This window comes from Eptatretus burgeri, chromosome 12, assembly GCF_056783735.1.
Source record: "Eptatretus burgeri isolate ZD-2024b chromosome 12, Ebu_testis_v1, whole genome shotgun sequence".
NCBI lineage: Eukaryota > Metazoa > Chordata > Myxini > Myxiniformes > Myxinidae > Eptatretus > Eptatretus burgeri.
Window position 1 is genome coordinate 21,283,056 of NC_140972.1, and position 22,040 is coordinate 21,305,095.

At 41.3% G+C, this 22,040-nt stretch overlaps 1 protein-coding gene across 1 annotated transcript in view; it reads left to right on the plus strand.

The window, feature by feature from the left end:
- LOC147015229 (lysosomal proton-coupled steroid conjugate and bile acid symporter SLC46A3-like) overlaps positions 1-20,731 on the plus strand; it is a 69,515-nt gene extending 48,784 nt beyond the window's left edge. Inside the window, exon 6 of the mRNA XM_085849787.1 lies at positions 14,697-20,731. Coding sequence (XP_085705913.1) covers positions 14,697-14,796 — 100 coding nt within the window. The 3' untranslated portion in view covers positions 14,797-20,731. The remainder of the gene's footprint in view (positions 1-14,696) is intronic.
- The last annotated feature ends 1,309 nt before the right edge of the window (positions 20,732-22,040 follow it).

Consider the following 22,040-nt stretch of genomic DNA (forward strand, 5'->3'; position numbering starts at 1 on the left):
TGCTTTCACAATAATCTATAAAACTACTTTCATAACTATTGTTTGAACCAAACTCTCGGTATCACAACTGTCTTCTGTTCCAACAGAGATACTATCACTCTCATAATCTTCAAAATCTTCAGTTGAATAATGACTCGTATTTAATTTGTAGAAAAAACATTACCATCTCTATTGGTTCATTAGTCAGTAAGTGACCACTATATTCGTTATCTGTGTGTGTCTGTGGGTAGTCGATCGAGTCCAAAAAAAAAAAATTTAGAAATTTTTTTTTCGATTAAAAATTTTTTTTTTGATCTATCTTTTTCTATTTTTACCCTTATTTGTTGGTCGTGGTGTCGGTCTGTCCGTGTGTGTGTTTGTCGGGGGTTTTTGACCCCCTTGCAGTTGTTCGATTTTGATGGAATTTGGGTGGTAGGACCAGTTTATGACCTCGTTGTGCCACGTAGGTACTGGTTGCTAATGCCCCTTTGGTTGCCTAGCAACGGGACTTTTAAATTTTTTAAAAATCATAAAAAAGTTATTTTTTCTAAAATCGGGCCACGACCGACTGTACATTCAGCCATATTGTCAAAAATTTCCAGCCGGATCCTCTGAAAACTGTCGGAGAAGATAGACTTTGAATGAACCCTGGTCGAAAACAATAAAAAAAACGAAGTTCGTTATATCTCAGAGACTATGAGTTAGATATACATGAAACTGGTATGGTAGGTTCATGGTATGTCCTAGTTATGTGTGAGAAAGAACCGTTGCTATGGACCCCTCCGTTGCCTAGCAACGGCCGAAAAACCTCAATGTGGGGGTATTTTAACGAAAAAACAATCTGCAGCATTAACCCTTGAAGCTAGAATCATGAATTTTCTTGTGCTTAATCCTCAGGTCATTCCCCATCGAACGGGCCCATAGCGTCAGATTCTATTGGGTAGTCGACTACCCATGTCCGCCTACCGGCTTGTCTGTCTGTCTGTCCCGAGCATAGCTCCGTGGGTTTTGATCCGATCCTGATAAAATTTGGATGGGAGGTTTATATCATGGTCTAGTTGTGTTTTCTTGAGAATGGGCGTGGTGTGCCCATTATGGGCGGAGCCACGCCCAAAAACATGTTTTTTAGGGTGTAGCCGATTTCAAGTTACATCTTCTCCGAGGGGGTTTGTCGAATCTGGCAGGGGTTTCGTTATTTGATTAGCCCAATGGCACTTGCATAGCCCCACAGAGCTCGATTTTTCATTTTCGTCCCAAGGTCAAGATCACAACGTCACGAACTTAGAAAACGTCAAAAAAATCAATAAATTGGGCATCGAGCTCCTCGGGTTTTCAACTGTTTCGAATGAAAGTTGGTATGCAAGTAGTGCTCTTCGAGTCCTCCAACTTTTATCATTTACGTTTTTCCCGATTCCCGCCATAAAAAAATTAAAAAGGCGAACTGCGTTTAGGATTTCGCAATTCGTGGTCGATTTGTAGTGCTCTTCGATTACTACAACTTTCATCATTTATGTTTTCCCGATACCCGCCAGTTTGCCCGTGGCCTGTTTCGAATGAAAGTTTGTATGCAAGTCGTGCTCTTCGAGTACTACAACTTTCATCATTTACGTTTTTCCCGATTCATGCCATAAAAAAGGCGAACTACATTTAGGATTTTGCAATTCATGGTTGATTTGAAGTGCTCTTCGATTACTACAACTTTCATCATTTACGTTTTTCCCAGTTCCTGCCAGTTTGCCTGTGGCGTCCCCTCGAAGGTAAAAAAAAAAAAAGGCAAACCGTGTACATTGCTCGTGAACCATTGCCGTCTCCAGACTTGTATATATACTTTTTTCATGAAGAGATTCAACTCCGACATTTTTTTATATTAAAGGTAATTTTAAAATGATCCTTAACTACTATTGAACGAAATGTCATTTCATCTGATATATTAACATCCTTTATTTAATCAGGATTTACATCTTTCAGGTTGTTGAAAAAATAACAAATTTCTCCTTGCATATTACAGATGGTCTTATCTTTTCTTTCCAAAGCTTCATCCATGAGGTTTTTCTTTTTTGATACTTTATCTTGTTTCATTGCTTTTTCTAGTTTTGAATATATTGCCAGAAGGAGAGGAGAAACTTTTGTTAGAGCTACTTTAATTGATGTTCTTCCAGATATATTAAAAGCCCTTCCACTGAAGGAAATTGAAGAACTCATATTATTCACCATAGTTGTTTTCATCCAATAGTTGTTATATTTATATTTATTCAATTTTACATCCTCGACATATTTCTCAGTATCTTTTACAAATGAAGAGAATGATTGAAACTTGTCTTTTGTGTCTTGATGCATTGTATTTATTAAGTGAAAAAAGTTGGAGGATAAAATTGTTTTAAGCACAGATTCACCTATGAATTAAATGGATTTTCATCAAGAAAATTTTATTTCAAGCAAAGTTTTGTTGTATAAATATGGTGAATACAACATACTGCGATGTTTGTAATCATGAATATAAATGTAATAAAACAACACCTTCAAACCAACAAACACACATTCAATCTTTTCAGACAAATATCTCCACTTGACCAAGAAAGAAAACGTTATGATAGATGTGATAATGATATTCTTGAAACTATTTATAATAAACACCTTCAACACGCAAACACAAGGACAATGAAGAAAGGGAAGGTGCTACTAAATTCTCTATTGAAAATACTGATGGGGCATTTAAAGGACATATAAAAATAAGATTGTTTCACTTTCAAGACCTTGGACCATCTTCAATCATCGAAGCTGTTGATGTGGTTAAACAAAGTATTGAAGCTATAATTAAAAACACATTAATTGAAATTAAAACTTTTAAGTTTTATATGGGAGTAAAATGGAATATGGTCAGAGAAGGTGATGAAACTACTCCCTATATGAGTTCAAACGCTCACTTTATCTCATCATTTCAAGATTTTGTAAGATGTGATGTTTACAATGAACTCCAGAGACAAGAACAAGATGTTGATAACACTGTAGTCGGTAGTGGATTTGCTATTACAAAAATAATCTATTTCGATATACACATCTTAAAATCAGAGCCTCTTCAAGCTTCTTCTTATATTGATTTACCAAAAGACATAAAACTTAAGAAAGCAGTTGTTATTATTCAAAACAAAGATAATAAATGTTTTCTATGGTCTGTTCTTGCTCACTTCCATCCTCTACAAAGGAAACCTGAAAGGGTTGAACATTATAAGAAATACGAGAATACATTAAACGTTAAAGATTTAAAGTTTCCAATGTCATTGAGAGATATTCCTAAATTTGAGAAAATGAATAACCTATCTGTTAATGTATATGGATTAACGGATACAAACAAAGTTCAGATATTAAAAATTTCAAACAACTATAAAATGATGAAGCACTGACAAAGTGAATTTTGTATGTCTATCATTAGAAAATTTTTTCTAATGACAATTAGACAAAGCACTATCACAAAAGTGAATCCCATTGACCTTCTTTACTTTACTTCAAAGGAAAAAATCACATTATGCTTTCATCAAAAATTTATCAAGATTAACCAAATCACAACTATATAAGAGAAAATGTAAAACGTATCCTTGTAAGAGATGTCTCAACTCTTTTCACACACAAGAACGATTAAATCAACATTCAAAATATTGTCATAATCAAAAATCAACCGTAATCAATTTACCAAAAGCAGGTTCAAACATATCATTCAAAGATTTTAACAAACCTATAAAACATCAGTTTGTGATATATGCTGATTTTGAAAGTATCCTTGAAAAGACAGATACTGTTTCTCCAAATCCAAATAAATTCCACACAAAAAATATCATAAACATACTCCTTGTGGTTTCTGTTATTATATCAAATCATCTGTTGGTGATGAATACAACAAGTTAGAACTTTATTGAGGAGAAGATGCCTCAGAGGAGTTTGTAAGACGATTGGAAAAAGACTGCATAAGACTAAGAGAAATAATGGTTAAAACCTATAAACCAATGTCATTAACAAAGGGAGAGAAAAAGGAATTTAGAAAGAACAGTATCTGTCATATTTGTGAGGAGAAAATTGAGGGAGAGGTCAAAGTTAGGGATCATTGTCATCTTACTGGAAAATATAGAGGTCCATCTCATTCCTGTTGTAATCTTAATTACAAGCCCCCAAACTTTATTCCTGTCTTTCTTCACAACAACGCTCACTATGACACACATCTATTTATAAATGAACTTTCAAAGACATCTGGAGATATTTCTGCCATTCCTAACACAGATCAAAAATACATCTAATTCACAAAAAGAATTCATACATCCCCCATAACCCATATCAGATTTCTTGACACATTCAAGTTTATGGCAAGTCCATTATCTAACTTCGCATCAAATATTAAAAACTTAACGAATCTTAAATCACATTTCTCAAATTAAGAAGACATTTATCTCTTATCACAAAAGGGAATATATCGATATGACTACATGAATTCATTTGAGAAGTTTAAAGAAACACAACTTCCTTCAAGGGAAAGTTTCTATAGCAAGTTGAATAAAACTCATATTTCCGATAGAGATTATACACAAGCTAAAAAGGTTTGGGAGAAGTTTAATATAAAAAATCTTGGAGAATATCATGATTTGTATCTTAAGACTGATGTATTGTTATTGACTGATGTGTTTGAAACTTTTAGAACAGTCTGTCATCATAAAAATTCTTATGGATTAGATCCCGCTCACGATTACACAGCCCCAGGTTTGGCTTGGAATGCGATGTTAAAAATGACAAAACAATTTGGAATTAATCAGTGATATAGATATGCTTTTAATGATAGAGAAGGCTAAAAGAGGAGGAATATCTCAAGTATGTTCCAAGAGATATGCTAAAGCAAATAAATATCTTCCTGATTATAATAAGAATGAGGACAACTCTTACCTGATGTATTATGATGCTTACAATTCGTATGGGTGGGCTATGTCTCAATCTTTACCTTATGGAAAACTTCAATGGGTTAAAGAAAAACATTATGAAATAGTTTTACAAGACATTGTTGTCTCTTCTCAAAAAGAATTGGATGAAGCTGAAGTTGGATATTATTTTGGGGTTGATTTAAAATATCCAGAAGAACTTTATCACAAACATAAAGACCTACCTTATGCCACTGATAAAGAAAGGCCAAGAAAAGAATGGTTAAGTGATTACCAACAGTCATTTAATATAAAAGGTAAATCTCCAGAAAAACTACTTACAACATTAAATGATAAAGAAAGTTATGTTTTGCATCAAAAGAACTTGAAACATAATTTATCTACTGGGTTGAGAGTGAGGAAAATTCATTGGATTTTGAAATTTAATCAAAGTCTTTGGTTAGAGAAGTATATTGATTTTAATACAAAAAGGAGAACATAAGCAAAAACAGATTTTGAGAAGGACTTTTAGAAATTAATGAATAATGCTGTATTTGGAAAGACTATGGAAAATGTTCGGAATCAACAAAACATAAGACTTGCTACATCTTGGAAACAGGCTTCAAAGTTAATTAATAGACCAAGTTTTGAGCAAGCGGAGGTGTTTTCAGAGAACTTTTGTGCTATTCATTTGAAAAAAAGAGAGTATTGAAATGGATAAACCTATTTATATAGGAACATCAATTCTTGACTTGTCAAAGTCTTTAATGTATGACTGTTACTATAATAATTTAAAATCAAAGTATAAGGATAATGTGTCATTGTTATATATAGATACAGATAGTTTTATATTAGAAATTAAGACAAGTGATGTAAATGAGGATATGATTGATAACATTGATATATATGATACAAGTAATTATAAGTCAGGTGATGTGTTGTTTTCATCAAAGAATAAAAAGGTTGTTGGAAAGTTGTTAAAGATGAATTGGGTGGGAAGGTCATGAGTGAATTTATAGGATTGAGATCAAAGTCTTATGCTTTTACATACTGTATATTGAAAATAATAACATTGAAATGTGTTAGAAACTAAAGGGAATAAAAAATATATAATCAAGGAAACAATAAACTTTAAACATTATTCCAACTGTTTAACCTTAAAGAAGGACGAGTACAGAAATATGAATACAATAAGAAGTTATAAACATCAATTATATACAGAAGAGATGAATAAGAAAGCATTAGGAGCTTTTGATGATAAAATATATATTTTAGAGAATGGAATCAATAGTCTCCCTTATGGTTATAAGTATAAGTGTTAAGATATTGGGTTGGGAATTTTAACAGGCTACCGCCATCTTTTTACTAATTAATAAATGATAGAACCAAGCAATAACCAAACCAAAGAGTGGAGATGTAATCAACCTTGGTATTTAAATGGGAAACATAAAGAATGTAAGAAATATCAAATAAGTCTGATTGAAGAAATAACCGGGGTAAAGGTAGATAAAACAAATAAGCAGATAAATTTAATTACAAATAAGTTGGAGGATGTAAAGAAAAATAAAATCTTTGAATGGACTGAAAACTTTGAAGGTTATCAATTGAACAATGGGAAAACAATTTACTACAATCTCAAAATGATATGTGCCTCAGGAGGTGGTAAAATAAGAGCATTAAGAGAAGTTTATCATTTCATTTCTGCTCAACAAAGACACTTATACCAAGAACCAAATTCCAAGTTATTCTTTGTGAATATACTCGATGGAAATGAATGTTTTAAGAAAATTAAGTTATTCCCGAAAGTAGAACATGGACAAATATTGGTTGGTTCACTCTTTCAGTGGAATGAAAATATGAAAGGGAAGAAGTGCTTTAATCAGTAAGTCTCAATCTTTCATAGTCTCAATTTTACATTTGCTTTAATGGGAGGGAAGGTGGGGAGAAAATCAGTCTTCTATTTTGGGCTTTTGGGGCTTGAGTCAGAAAGTTTTTCCCTTTCCCCCCATTCATTTGAATGGGAGTCCCAGAAACCCCATTTATCATCAACTTGTAAGCCTTGCAAAGACCGTGAAGATCACTTTTAGTTTAGTTAAATTTCCAAGCTGAGTAGGCAAGTTGCTTCTTGGGAATTTTTTTTTTTTTGTATTTTTCAGATAAAAGAGCATGAAAGGATAAAAAGGCAACTTCATGACAATGGGGCTGCACATGAACAAAAACAGGTCAGGTCAGGTCAGGTATGGAAGCATGCGCCAGAGCAGCGCATCGCTGCGTCCACTTTCCACCGGTACTCCAGGGGCATCCGTCTGGTAATCCCCCCCTCCCCCCCAGGCAGATGCCTTGGCCATCCCCATCTCCTTGAGATGCCGATCAACCTGCTGCAACCACGAGGCACGTGGTCGGCCCTTTTGGCCCCCTCCACTCACAAGACTCCCTTGTTGAGAGAATCTGGTGAGCAGGATCAGCATCAGGAAAATGAGCCACATGTCCATCCAGCCGCACCTGACGCTCACGGACAATGCAAGTAACAAATCTCATTTGAGTCTCTCTCAGCAACCGCTCATTGGAATCAAAGTCTGACCAGCGATAGCCAAGGGTGCTCCGAAGAGACCTGGTACCAAAGGAATTAAGTCTCCGTCTCAGATGCCTGGCCAGAGTCCAAGTATCACATCCATAGAGCAAGACCGAAGCACCAAGGATGTGAAGACTCAGACTTTCGTCCTCCCACACAGGTACCGGCAGCGCCACACCCCATGATCCATTGAATCCATGACTCCCCAGGCCTGACCCAGACGTCTGTTGACCTCTGACTCACAGCCAGCAGAGACATGAATATTACTGCCAAGGTAAGTGAATCTCTCCACGACCTCAACATCCTCACCACAAACAGGCACAGACAGGACAGCAGCTTCCAATATGTCATTGAAAGCCTGGATCTTAGTTTTGACCCAGGAAACCCATAATCCCAGCAGCTCCGACTCCTTATACAGCACCTCGAGGGCCCCCAAAAGGATTTCTAAAGTCTCCGCAAAGATGACTGCATCATCTGCGAAATCAACGTCAGAGATCTTGACATTCCCAAATAATGCACCAGAGCTTGATCTTTCCGACATGCTCCCCATAATCCAGCCCATACAAGTGCTGAAAAGTGTGGGGGCCAGTACACACCCCTGACAAACTCCAGTAACAACTAGAAATAAGTCATTGTACCACCACATCTCGCAGCACTCTCAGTACCAGAGTACAATTCAGACATCAGATCGATCAGTTTTGGTGGCACCCCACGAAGACCAACAATCCTCCAGAGGACATCCCAATTCACTGAATCAAACGCTTTGCAGAGATCAACATAGGCTGCAATTAGCCCCTGCTGAAACTCTTTTCTGCTTTTGGTGAGGACGCGAAGAGCAAGGTGCAGTCAATCGTTTACCTCTTTGGTGTAAAGCCTGACTGCTCTGGATGCTGGTGCACAAGCATATGGTGGCAACCCCTATCAATAATTATCTGAGCAAAGACCTTGCGTGGCACTGAGAGCAGCGCCACCCCTCGGTAGTTGTTGCAGTCTTGGTGATCACCCTTCCTTTTCCAGAGAGAGATAACAAGGCCCCTCTTCCAGTCAGTTGGGATGATGACTGTGCTCCAGGCAGAGCACAGAACTGCATGCAATGACATGAGTGCAGCATTTCCACCAGCCTTGAGAAGTTCAGCATGGATGCCACAGATCCCTGGAGCTTTACCCCATTTCAACTGGTTCACCGCAGCCTGTGTTTCCACAAACGAAGGTGGACCACAGTTGAAGGTGGTCGAGAAGGTGCTCCACAACTCTTCAGGATCTCCTAAAGCACCCAGACCCCCAAAATCTCCACTCAGCTTGTTCGCAAACTCCTCAGCTACCCTCTCATCTTTGAGCTTGCCAACATCCAGCCGAGGCTGGGATGGTACCATTCTCCTGGATTTAAGGTACAACTTAAGAGTTTCTATAACAAGGCGGTGGTCACTATTGAGGAACTGAGCACTCCGGTATCCCCTGCAGTTCTGGCGCATCCTCCAGTGATCATCAATGAGCACAAGGTCAATCTCCTTTGCCATACCGCCAGTGTTGGAATACCAAGTCCAGCGATGAGCTTGTGGGTGCTGGAACCATGAACTGGCCACTCCAATTCCATGACTTCTTGCAAAGTCAAGGAACAAAAACAAGCAAGCAAAATAATGAAGAGGGGAGAAAACATTAACCTGCAACCTGCAATATATTTTTCAATACAAAGAAAAGAATGGTAATTGAACATAAGGAATTGATTATAATTCGTATACATTGAGCAAACAGTAGTGCGTACCTTAAAAGAAGAGAAAACTTGTTTAAAAAGCAATTTTCCCCATCATTAGTAAGCCTGGATTTTGGGAGTTTAACCTGAGAGTGCTTATTGGAAGAACATCTGCACCCTGAAGGAGTTGGAGTCAGAGGACAGAGAGCAGAGAGGAGAGGTCATTAATAACAGAGGCTGCCAACCTGTCTGTGGTGTGTGAGGAATAGGATGTGTGCTTCTTGCCGTGTGTGTGTGTGTGTGTGTGTGTGTGTGTGTGTGTGTGTGTGTGTGTGTGTGTGTGTGTGTGTGTGTGTGTGTGCGTGCGTGCGTGCGTGCGTGCGTGCGCGCGCGTGCGTGCACATGTATTGTTATGTCCAGCTTCCTTCTTGGGACTACGGTGCAGTAATTGGTCTTTATTTTGATTTCCATGATGAACAAAAAGTTCCCCACCTCTGACGTCATGGGTCACATGGTTTGGTGCCCATATTGGATTTACTCTAAAACCTTTAAAAAATCTTCTTCTCCAGAATGGCTGCACAGATCGAGGGGAAACTTCACACATATTCCTCAAGCCTTGGGCACACCACGGTGTTCACGAATAATTCATCGGTCACATGGTTTGGCAGCCATATTGGATTGAAGGAAAATATATATTTTTTAATCTCTTCAACCCCTTCATCAATCGATGTGAAACTTCAAAATTATAGTTTAGTGGTGATTTGGAATACATGTTTTAATTTTCAATCTAATCGGACATATGGTCTGGCAGCTATTATTAATTATTTTTTTTTGAATCTGGGTTATTTTTTCTTTTCCTTTTGAATAAGGCTCACTAGGCACTGCCTGGATAGTTTTGAGGGTAGAGGAATAGCAGATGAAACCCGAATCCTGTCCAGGTTTCTCCTGATGACTTCATCTTTGCTCTTTGCATGTTCGGGTTCCTTCTTATGACTCCATTGCAAGACTGTACCTATTTAATTTGGTCTTCCTTTTGATTTGAATTTTTTTTTTTCAATCTCATTCTGAATTCAATTGAATAAAGTGGACGTAATGGTTAAGGTGTCTGATTAAAGCGGGGGTACATCAAAACGGGACGTCTTGAAACCCGGTCATTACTGCCAGCAGTTATAAAGTGGCAGTTCTCCTGTTAAGAGGGAACATCGAAAACCATTCAACAGAGGAAATTTAAACTTTACCACATGTTACATAACCATTTGATATAGCACATATTACATGGATGATGCATGCCCCCTCAGAACTTACATGGTGAATTAAACGGTCTAATGCCCAGAGACAATGTCACTTATTTACATTAGAAGTTAGAATCATTGTAATCTCTTTAGTATGCCTGGTATTGGATTAATGGTTTGGGTGGTGGGCTTGGGATCCTGGGATCCTGAGTTCAAATCCCACTCGGCTGTTGAATTAATACCCAGGTGGGGATGACTCTGCTTGTCATCGTTCCGAGGTCTGAAAAATGAGTACCAGCTTGCTGGTATCCTGTGACGGAGTGGTGACGCATCCAGGATTGTGCCCAATAGCCAAGGAGACTGCTCAGGCAGCACCAACGCTCTGCACAGAGTATGGTCCCAATGGATGGATGAAATCTCTTCCGCCTTTCTTCTGTACGGCTGGTGAAAATGTGAATAAGAAGACATACATTTTGGCGTTTAACGATCTATTCTGGCGTCGTTATCAGCGTTGGTTGTTATGAAAACACTGGAGAACGAGAATAAAAGCTACTTTGTAAAAACTTATGAATGTACTTGATAGCAGACTTTTCAAAGTATAATTTGTACACATTTATCTCAGAAGTGTAGACAGATGCAATAAATTTAGCACCAGAAGAGTTGCCTCGCACCAAGTCCTTCTCAAGACTCCGTGGGGTCAGTGTTCTATGAATACTATCTCATTGTTTCATGCACTTAACCTGTTTTTTTTATTTTTGGGAGTGATTGAGGCAGTGGTCTGTTGCTGATACACTGTCCAGATAAAGGGCTTGGTGGAAGAAATGTTGTATGCTTTTAACAGGATTGCCCAGAAGGGGGGTAGTGATGTGCTAGTGATGATTATAATCTGTGTCTGGGCAATGTTACAATCACTGCTCGATGGATGATAGGTGAAAAGCAAAATTGAAAACTTTGGAAATAATTATACTTGTAAAACTGATCAAAGCAATGAATCCCATCCCAATGAAGCATTTATTTGAGGTATATATATATATATATATATATATATATATATATATATATATATATATATATATATATATATATGTTCAGAAGACAAACCTAAAATCTTTGCTTTGTTCCTGTGACTCCACAACCAAAAGTGCAATGGCTTTCACATTGCACAAAACAAATATGAGCCATTTCATGTTCCTTGATTCACCTGTAGATGAACATCATGCATTTTCATCCTACTCATTCACCTTCAACCTAATTACACTCAACTGACAATAGTGACCTGACCAGGAGACTTGCTTGTTCACTTCACCTGGGATATTATTATCCAGCTAATTTCGTGAAATGATGGTAAGTGTATTCCAAGTTGATAATTTATTGTTATAATGAGACTGCATTCGAAAGGTGTACACTTGATGTATAATCTGTGAATAAAAAAACTGCACCTCCAGATGAGCACAATATGAATGTTAGTGATCACTAAATAAAAGTTTGTTTATTAAGTGGTAGAAATAAATATCCATTCCAATGTTACTCCAATTCAAAATTACATTCCTTCCCTCATAAAATCGATTCATACTCGATACTGCTCAAGAACAAACAGAGTTCTTGAACTCTCTCTTCACTTAAAAGGCCAAGATTCTAAATCTGTCCCTTTCTGTATTAACAGCACCTTTTTTATTTTTTGGATACCATGTTGAGGCTCATGTCAGAGCAAATACACAGAAACATAAAATCAGGCAGGAGACAAGAGGGGTGGGAAAGGGAAGCACAAAACAGTGGGGAACAGAGACAATAGGAGATCTTTGGACGAGAGAGGGATAGGGTGGGGAACACAGGGAAACAAGATGGACACTACAGGGACTTTCAGGAAGGAAAGCAGGGAATGTGAAATAGATGGGTTTGGGGTGGATTTACGGAGGTAGTAAAGATGAAGATTTTGGATGGGGGAAGATTTTAACGGAAGATATGAGATGTGATGGTGGTGAACGGCTGGTTTGAAGACTTGGAGCGAAGAGTGAGATTAAAGAGAGTGTGGGAGTTTTTTCAAGAGGTGGGAAAAAAGAGGAATGAAAGAGTGAAGGTGAGCAGTGATTCTTGATTTTGGCAGTTTCCCAAGAAGGGGGTTGCTGGCAGACCTTGAGCGCCCTGCAGAAATATTATGGGGACAGAGCAGGGGGTGCAAGGCCGGAGAGGAGTCGGTAGAAGACAGAAAGACCACCGACCTACCTGTGGTGAGAGAGTGAGAGACCCAAAGACTCTGCTCTATCGAGGGAGATGCCAATGATCCTAAAAGCCTTGGTTTCCCCGGCATGAGGTCGAGCTAGGTGTGAGGCAGGAGCACCAGCCGAGAGGGGAGTGCAGTCCTCCATCAAGATGCGGATGAAAGCTTTGTGGTTAAGAGCTCAGGTGTGCCAAGCAAGGACTTTTCATGACATAGGATGCCCACTCGGCGACTGGCTTTGGAGGCTAGCTTGGAAATGTGGCTTTCCCAGGAAAGAACATAGCAGAAAGTGAGGCCCAAAATCTTGAGTGACTGAACTTCTTCAAGATGATTGTTGAGAATGTAGATTTTGGTGAGACATCGTGAGGATGTGAGATCTGTCAGGATTGAAGGACATGTTCCAAGTGTTTGAGCAGCTTGTGATTTCATCCAGGTCTGCAGAGTGTGAAGAGGCTGTTGTCTGCCAATCTGAGGGATGAGAGATGGTACGGCAGAGAGTGGAGTCATCAGCAAAGAGATAAATAGGATTTTACAGTTGGTGAGATCATTGAGGAAGATTAGAAAAAGTACAGGGCCCATTACACTGCCTTGAGGAACTCCAGCCTATCTCTCTTCTCTTTCACAGGTCCTTCTTCAATGGGAAACTTCTTCCTTCTCGGAAAGTTGCAAACATCACTCTTATCAATAAGAGATGTTCCAAAGCAGATCCTCGCAACTACAGACCTATTAGCCTTGTTCTGCTTCATTAGCAAAGTAATGGAGTCTGTTATTGTAGCTGACCTCAGGTGCTATATCTTCTCTAACTTTCTCATCTCTGACAATTAGTTTGGCTTCTGACCTTGCCATTCCAACTTGGATATGCTGCTGCTTTGGCACAGCAGTTGATGGATACTATTAACCACAAGCAACAATTTAGGGCCTTCTCTCTGGATATCTCTGGAGTCTTTCCGACTATCAGGCATCCAGCTCTGATTTCCAAGTTGTCTTCATTTGGTATTCAGGACTCGTGCTCAAGTGGTTGTCTGATTTCCTCTCAAGCAGAAACAGCAGGTGGTCCTTGATTTTTCTCCTTTCCCATTAAGCTGGTGTTCCACAAAGCAGCATCTTAGGACCTACATTATTCATGTGAGAGAACTTTGGTGCAGGAGGAGGTCATTCAGCAAATAATGCTTGTGCTACACCAACATCAGATACCATCACCCATCCACACACAAACTACCTACAAGTCCTGGTAATGTCTCTGTACCTCTCTATCTCCAACGGATCGTGATACGTATCTTATTTCAAATTAAACCTGTCAAGTCTTTCTGCTGCCACTACCTTATGAGGGAGGCCATTCTGTGCATAAACTACTATCCGAGTGAAAGAATCTTGCCTTATTACTGTCATAACTCTCCTCTTTTTTTACTCTCAGCCTCCAGTCCCTGATCTATCACTGCATGTTCTGCTGAAAAACTATTCTGCACTTATTTTCTTTACCCTTCATTATCTTAAACGTCTCGATCAAATCCCCTTATAATCGCCTCCCTTCTAATTTCAGCCGCTCCTTATAGGTTGGTGTATCTAGCTCGGGATAAATCTCGTTGTTCTACGCTGAACCCTCTCTTCAGCAGCTGTCCTTCCTCAAATTTGGTGTCTAAATTCCACAAAAATATTCAAGATTAGGCCCCTCTGCCATATCCGATGGTAGTTTGTGAACCAGTACCTCTTTTTCATTCAGCTCCTCTATGAGCATGGAGCGTTTTTCACTGATGTGCTGAAATAAGGCTGGCGCAGGAAGATGTCACACTTCAACTTATTCACATTTTTGTTTCCATTTTTTTTTGTAAAATTGTTGAATATGGAAATGGATGCAAATCAAAAGAGAACAAATTGAGTTGTTATGGGACGGGCTAGAAATAGATTGGTTGGGGTTGCATCACATGACTCCCACTTCTATGACAGGTTTGGTGAGGTTTCTGTGATTTATTGTTGATAATCTTAAAACAAGTATTTGACACTAGTGTCTGCAACTATTGTGGTTAATGTGACCTTAAATTGTATATTGATGCATTTTCTAACCAAACATGACATAATGGTTTTTATTTATTTATTTTTGTGATGTGTGCAGGATTTTGTGGTTTATGAACCGTTCGGACACATCGCAGCAAAGGCTTTTACTTCCGGCAGATAAGGAACCATTGCACTACGGCAGTATTCAGAGCACCTGATAAACAAGGGAAACGACGTGTGCGTGTGTGTGTGTGTGTGTGTGTGTGTGTGTGTTTGTGAGAGAGTGTGTGTTTGTGCGTGTGTGTGCATGCACCTCAGTGCCTCAATGTGAACATGACCATCACATCGAGGTTTTCTGTAAACTTTTGTATGAAAATGTATTTTCTTTTTGCAAGCCATTTTAGGCTTGCAAAATTGAAAATGAGGATATATTCTGCTGTGTTTTTGTTGTGCCTTTCATTTGTAAATTTGCTCTTTCAGCTCCACATGGCATTTTTCATTGGGATTCAAAACACCGAATGCGGTCAGCATTTACGTTTTTACGTTTTTCTGACTTCTGCAGAAGCTGACCTAATGCGGTCAGCATTTACGTTTTTCAAACAATGTTATTTTTTTTCTTGGAGGTGAGGTGGATAGCAGAGGGGTGGTGATCAGATACAGGAAAGTATTGATACTTGCAAAGATTGGGCAGAAGATTGGCAGATGGAATTTAACCTGAACAAGTGTAAAGTGTTGGGGATGGGAAAGAATAATGAAAATAGAGAAAAAAAAAGTCATTTTTTTTATTTTTAGCTCGTCTGTTCGAAGAACAGAGAGCTATAGCGATACCCCTGGCGTGAGCATGAGCGTAAGCGTGAAAATGTTAAAGTTTTTGGTGCAAGCTATTTTTTCCTTTCTAATGTTTTATCTACCACACTATTTTTTATACACCCGATATATATCGGGGCGTATTATGTGATACCGGTCGTCCGTCCGTCCGTCCGTCTCTGTCTGTCTGTCTGTCTGTCTGTCTGTCCGTCCGTCCGTCTATTCCTGTCCGCACTCTAACTCCCAAAGTTTTCAACTTTCACGTTTCATATTTGGTAAATAGGCACAGACTGTGAAGACAGTGTGTCGAGACATACGTTCATCATCTAAAGTGGTTGCCATGGCAACCAGGATGCTGTTTTCCATCCGTTCCTGTCCGCACTCTAACTCCCAAAGTTTTCAAGTTTCATATTTGTTACATAGGTACAGACTGTGGAGACGGTGTGTCATGACATACATTCGTCATCTAAAGTGGTTGCCATGGCAACCAGGATGCTGTTTTCCATCCATTCCTGTCCGTACTCTAACTCCCAAAGTTTTAAACTTTCACGTTTCATATTTGGTACCAAGGTACAGACTGTGGAGACTGTGTGTCACGACATACGTTTGTCATCTAAACTGGTTGCCATGGCAACCGGGATGCTGTTTTCCATCCGTTCCTGTCCGCACTCAAACTCCCAAAGTTTTCAACTTTCACGTTTCATATTTGGTACATAGTGGTACCAAGGTACAGACTGGAGACTGTGTGTCACGACATACATTCGTCATCTAAACTGGTTTCCATGGCAACCGGGATGCTGCTTTCCATCCATTCCTGTCCGCACTCAAACTCCCAAAGTTTTCAACTTTCACGTTTCATATTTGGTACATAGGTACAGACTGTGGAGACGGTGTGTCGAGACATACGTTCGTCATCTAAAGTGGTTGCCATGGCAACCAGGATGCTGTTTTCCATGTCGTACCACAATTCTGTATATACCTTCTTGCTCGGGCGTATATTGTGCTCACTTGCGCTCTTGTTCCTGATTACAATATACAAATACATATATTGCTTTAAAATTATTTGGATCAGACTTCACTGCAATGCTTTATAAAAAATATTAATTTTAGACGAGTCTTTTAAAAACGATAAATGTATAAACAGGCGAGCATTGTGTGGCTTTGACACCAACTCTGGTAGAAAATATTAGTTTAAAAAATGTGTTTGTTAGTTTTTAGTGATCACAGACAGAGAGATCTTGCTACGGGGTTGGGATTCACAACGACTCTAACACCATCACTAAAATAGACAGCACCTCAGCACCCCCACTCAAAATACCATCCTGCACGCCTGCGCGTTGGACTGTGAATTGCCATCTGCTCGACTGCTTTGCTTCTTTTATGATGTGACGTATCACCTTGGGAAACGAAATCGCACTGCACACTGTCTATCTACATTGCCTCTGCCGACCAGTTGTGACGCAGAGGAGGAACCTGAGCTGATTGCCGCTATTTTGGCTGCCCGAACTGCTCTGTCTGTAAGTGAGTTCTCTGCTGCCTGTGAAACCCGCTCGGAATTGTGTTTGCTGCGTGCCCAGATCGGGAAAGGCTGGCCAAACTCAAGGAAAGCAGTTGCACCTGAGCTTGCTTCATACTTCGCTGTCCATCATGAACAATGCATATGTGTTGCGAGCGACCTGTTGATTGTACAGCTGCCGTTGCGTAACAAAGTGGTCAACCTGGCACATGAAAGTCACCGGGCAATCGTGCGCACTAAAGAGCGCCTCCATTACCTTTACTGGTGGCCCCAGATGGAGAGTCTTGTGCAATCTATTACATCGTCTTGCGTGTCTTGCCAACTGAGCAACAAAACTGCAAAAACCTTCCCTGTTCGGCAGCAGCCAGTCGACTGCCTGAGGGACCATGGCAGAAGGTGGCAATAGAGATTGTTGGACCGTTCGAACTTGGCACATGGGATTGCCGCAATGCCATCACCCTGATCGACGATTACAGTAAGTGGCCTGAGTTGGCATTTACTTCAAGTGTCACCAGAGAGGTCGTTACTGCTTTCCTGTGCTCTGTTTTCAGTTTAAATGGTAATCTCCATTGGATTGTCACTGACAATGGACCACAATTCACTTCCACTGCTTTCTCTCAGTTTTTGGAAGAGAGAGAAATATGGCAAAGTCGCTCCAGCGTCTACTACCTCCAAGCTAATGGTGCTGTGGAAAGGTTTAACAGAGTGCTGAGGGAGTGTATACAGAATGTGTAACGAGAATGTAAACCTTGGAAACCTGCGGTGATGGAATTCCTTCAAAGTTACAGGGCAATGCCACAGGCCACTACTGGTGTGTCGCCATTCGAGTTGCTCCACAAAAGGAAGATGCGCACCAAGCTGAACATCTTTCCAGTCGTCAGTGATTCCGAACCACTCCTGAATGTGAGAGACACCATTGTGAAAAGACAGACAAAAAGCAAGGAGTGCACCGACCAAAGAAGGGGAGCGACGATTCTGACATTTCAACCACGAGGGATTATGGGCAAGTATAGAAACCTGTGCATGTGAGGAAAGGGACTACAAAATACACTGATCCTATGCTGATTCAGGAGAAAATAGGACCAGGTACAGACGTACTCGGTGATGGGAAGAAATGGAACGCATCACACCTGGCCATCTATCCAGAGACAGGAATAACGCCGGTCACAGAGAGAAATGAAAGGAATGAAACGGTTACAAATCCAGCACGTTCATGAGGGTTAGAAGACCACCTGCTTGGCTCAAAGATTTTGAGAGATACTCAGATTAGTGTGAGAGCAGCGAAGTCAATGTTACATGGTCATGTACTACTCAATGTGAAAAATTACAATTTCGTTGCTTACATTTAATATTGTTGCGGACCCGGGGGTCGGGAGGGAGAAGACCATGAGGGGGGAATTTGTGTTGGGTTCCCACCAGACTCTCTGGAATCGCAGGCCGTCGCACACAAATAACTTTGTGATGCGGCAGGTCGCGCATCGACTGTGAATGCTGATAACTGATAAACCAGGTGACTTCGGGTCCTCCGTCTAATAAATACCGTTTCCCCAATGGTCACATGATCTAATTTCCAGGAGAAAAGCCCTCGGTATGCCTTGTTCAAATCGGATTACCTGACCGGATCAGATGCAGCTGAGCGTAACTGCCCAAGGATGTACCGGCTAGAAAAACAAATCGTTGGGGGATAACGTCCCGGCAAGGCAAGGATACGAACCATGCTGGACCAATGAAGGAAAAGAGGAAAACGAGCTGGGAACATTTCTATACAAGAATTTATTTACAATCAAACGAGGAAAGGTATGTGGTACAGTAAATTGAGTTTATTGGTATTTAAAGCAGGGATAGCAAGAAATTTGTAGGGTGCGACAAAAGGAAAGCAATTTACAAAAGCAGACACAGAGCAGACTTATCCCATTATCACTTCTACAATCTTAACGTATGCTACGACAGGAGCCATGACACACACACACACACACACACACACACACACACACACACACACACACACACACACACACACACACACACACACACACACACACACACACACACACACACACACACCCGAGGAAGATGAGACAGTCAGAAAGAAAGAGAGCAGATGAGGATAAACGGTCTTGTAATACCTGGCACGGTCGGCTGACCAACGCAACCCAGTATGCTTTGGGGGAGGTAGGAGGGAGAAATACTGGTGTCTAAGGTGTGGGAGTGGGAGGTGTGATGTCGTGCCAGAGGAAACTGTGATTGCGAGTCAGCAGGATGCTCCCCCATGTGTCCAAAGGGGATGAGATAGAGGGGCGGAAAGAGAGAGGAGAGAATACGCGTGAGGCGACACCCCAACCTAGTCGTGTATAAGTCTGCGAGTGCAGTGCGCATCTCCGTGGGATGCTCCGCTTGAGCATTCCCACCTCGAGAGTTGGTGCGTTATCTTCAGCTTAGTCACTTTGCCGGGGCTCGTGGCAACATGCACTCCGCACTGGTCCTCTGGAATAAGCACGTCTCAGTCGCACACCAGCCGTGAGTGAAGGGCCAGCGACAGGCAGAGGCAATGAGGAGCAGTGAAGAAGAGGGCAAAGCAGAGAGGTGAAGAAGAGGCCGAGCGGTTCCACGATCCGCCTTTTATAAGCCCTGGGCAATTGGTGGGGTGACGACCCGTAGCGACGCGCTGTGACCCGAATCCCACTTCTCTATTAGACCCCAGCAGCCCTAGCCACGACCCGCCAGGCTCCTGGGGCCGGAAGCGGTCTCATTCGCACATCCGGCGTGACACGGCCTGGAGCTCCTGTACTAAACTCCCGGATTGCTCTTCCCGCAACCCCCCCCCCCTCGCTACCCGTCTTGCCGTGTTCTGGCGACTGGACAAGGGTCGTATCAATTCCGCGTGCCCACCCGGGACACCCCCGGCGAGATGCGGTTAGTGCTACTAACGTCCGTTGCTCGTCCCCGCATCACACGGTCCGAGTACCCTGAGCCGTGCAGCACACCTCTGTTTAGTGGCAAATTGTATCGATACAGAGATGCGAGGAGGTGCGGGAATATTTTCTCTGTGTGCGGGAAGTGTTGGTGGCCGAGGTGGTGAGTTTTTGGTGAGCGAGGGGTGAGCAAGGTGAGATGCTGTTGGAAATTGGCGCACAGATATGAATGAAATAATGGCATGCCATGCGTGTGCCGTACAGTGTTTGTTCTAATGTTGATTCTCTCACGGGATGCTGCGTGGTGTGTTTGCTATTCATTTTGCATGTCGTGTGTGCTTGCTTGCTTGACTTGTACCATGTCTGAAAGTAAAGGGTTGGAATAGAAATCAGTATAGAAGATAGAGAGATTGTTAATAGAACTAGCTTTCAGACCCACGCAACGCACGTCGTCCCGTCAACTCACTAGACATGAGGGGAAGGTCTGACTGCATGAAAACGAACGAAATAACTACCTGGGGATCACTGTATGTTGGGTGCCATTGCCTTGGAGGCATGCGTTTTGCAGAATTGCAACAATATTATTTTGAGTGATTGTGGGCAATGTTCTCCAATTTCATGATAATTAAACAGAACATTGATTCGAGTGTGAAGGTATCAAGTGATGACATCATTACTGTATTGTACATTATGTTTTTCTTGTTTCTTTCCTTCCCATTTCATAATTCAATTCAGAATTATCTAAATGTTTTCAAAAAAAGGGGCATGTTGTGTCCAGTTCGTATAATTACGATGAAAAGTGAAAATGCTAATTCCACTTTGGACACATGAGGGCCTTTCACAATACCATATGGTAATGAGTGAAGAAGAAGAGGAGTATAGCGATATGGCAGAGATGGAATAAAGCATGTTGTTGTACTCCTGTGGTCCGGACATGATTCTTCTCAAAACGCAACCTCACCTGCCGGCTTTGAATCCTGAGACTGTGATAAAAAGGCGTGAGATGAAATGCTATCACCATGTCAGTACTTGTAATGGTAGATGCCACACAGTTTAATGTGAACCACAAACAGCACTCAATCAAGATGGAGCCTCTTCACGCGCATGCGCAAGAGTACCCCTCTATGTCATACTATTACAGTTGAACAATCATCCCACACTGGCGTATGATCATCATGGTATCTCCCGTGATGAGGCTGATTATTTGGGTCTCTCACTCTCTCACCGCAGGCAGGTCGGTGGTCTTTCTGTCTTCTACCGCCTCCTCTCTGTCTTTGCGCCCCCCCCCCACCTTCTCTGTCTGTGCTCTCTCACTCTGTTTCCGCAGGGTACTCAAGGTCTGCCAGCAACCCCCTTCTGGTGAAAGTGCCAAAATGAAGAATCACCGCTCACTTTCACTCTTCCATTCCTCTTTTTCCCACCCCTGGAACAAACTCCCACACTCTCTTCAATCCCTCTCCTCCCTTCAAGCCTTCAAAAACAGCCGTTCACCACCACCTCTTATCCTCCCCCATTCTGAACCATGATCTTTTCTACCCCCACGAATCCACCCCAAACCCACCTCCTTCAAATTCCGTTTTCCTTCCTGAAATTCCCTGCAGTGTTCATCTTGTTCACCACATGTACCCCATCCCTCTCCCTTCCATAGTTCTCCTCATGCCCCTGTTCTCTAGTTTTGCCTACCTCTCCCAACCCCTCTTCTCTCCTGCTCCCTTTGTTATACGTTATGTGTTAGCTCTTATATGAGCCTCGACTAAAGATACAGAAACAATTGAGAGGATCTGCTCACAGGCATTACAATCAGCACTGTACATGTATACAATATGTATTACAATTACCGATCATACCAAACCTATTAGCAGTCCTGCCAGTATCCGTGGACTGGACGGTTGTTCTACATCAGTGGTTCCCAACCTGTGGTACGCGAGGGCCTTCCAGGTGGTTCGCGAGCACTTTTGGGCTCAACCTTTAAAAAAAATTATTTGGCCTGATACATCTGGGAACCCTGACACACAGCAAAGACGAAGCACAAGGAATGCTCTCCTATGAACTTCTGGGTGACGATGGCCTCCTCGTACCCGACACTAGCCCGTCACGCTGTTCCCCAGCTACTGATTTTCCCCCTCTACGTGGGAGTGCGAGCAGAGGTTCTCAGCCATGATGACCATAAAGTCAAAGAGCCGGAACCGTCTTGCTGCGCCCAAGCATGATTTCCGATGTGCTGTGA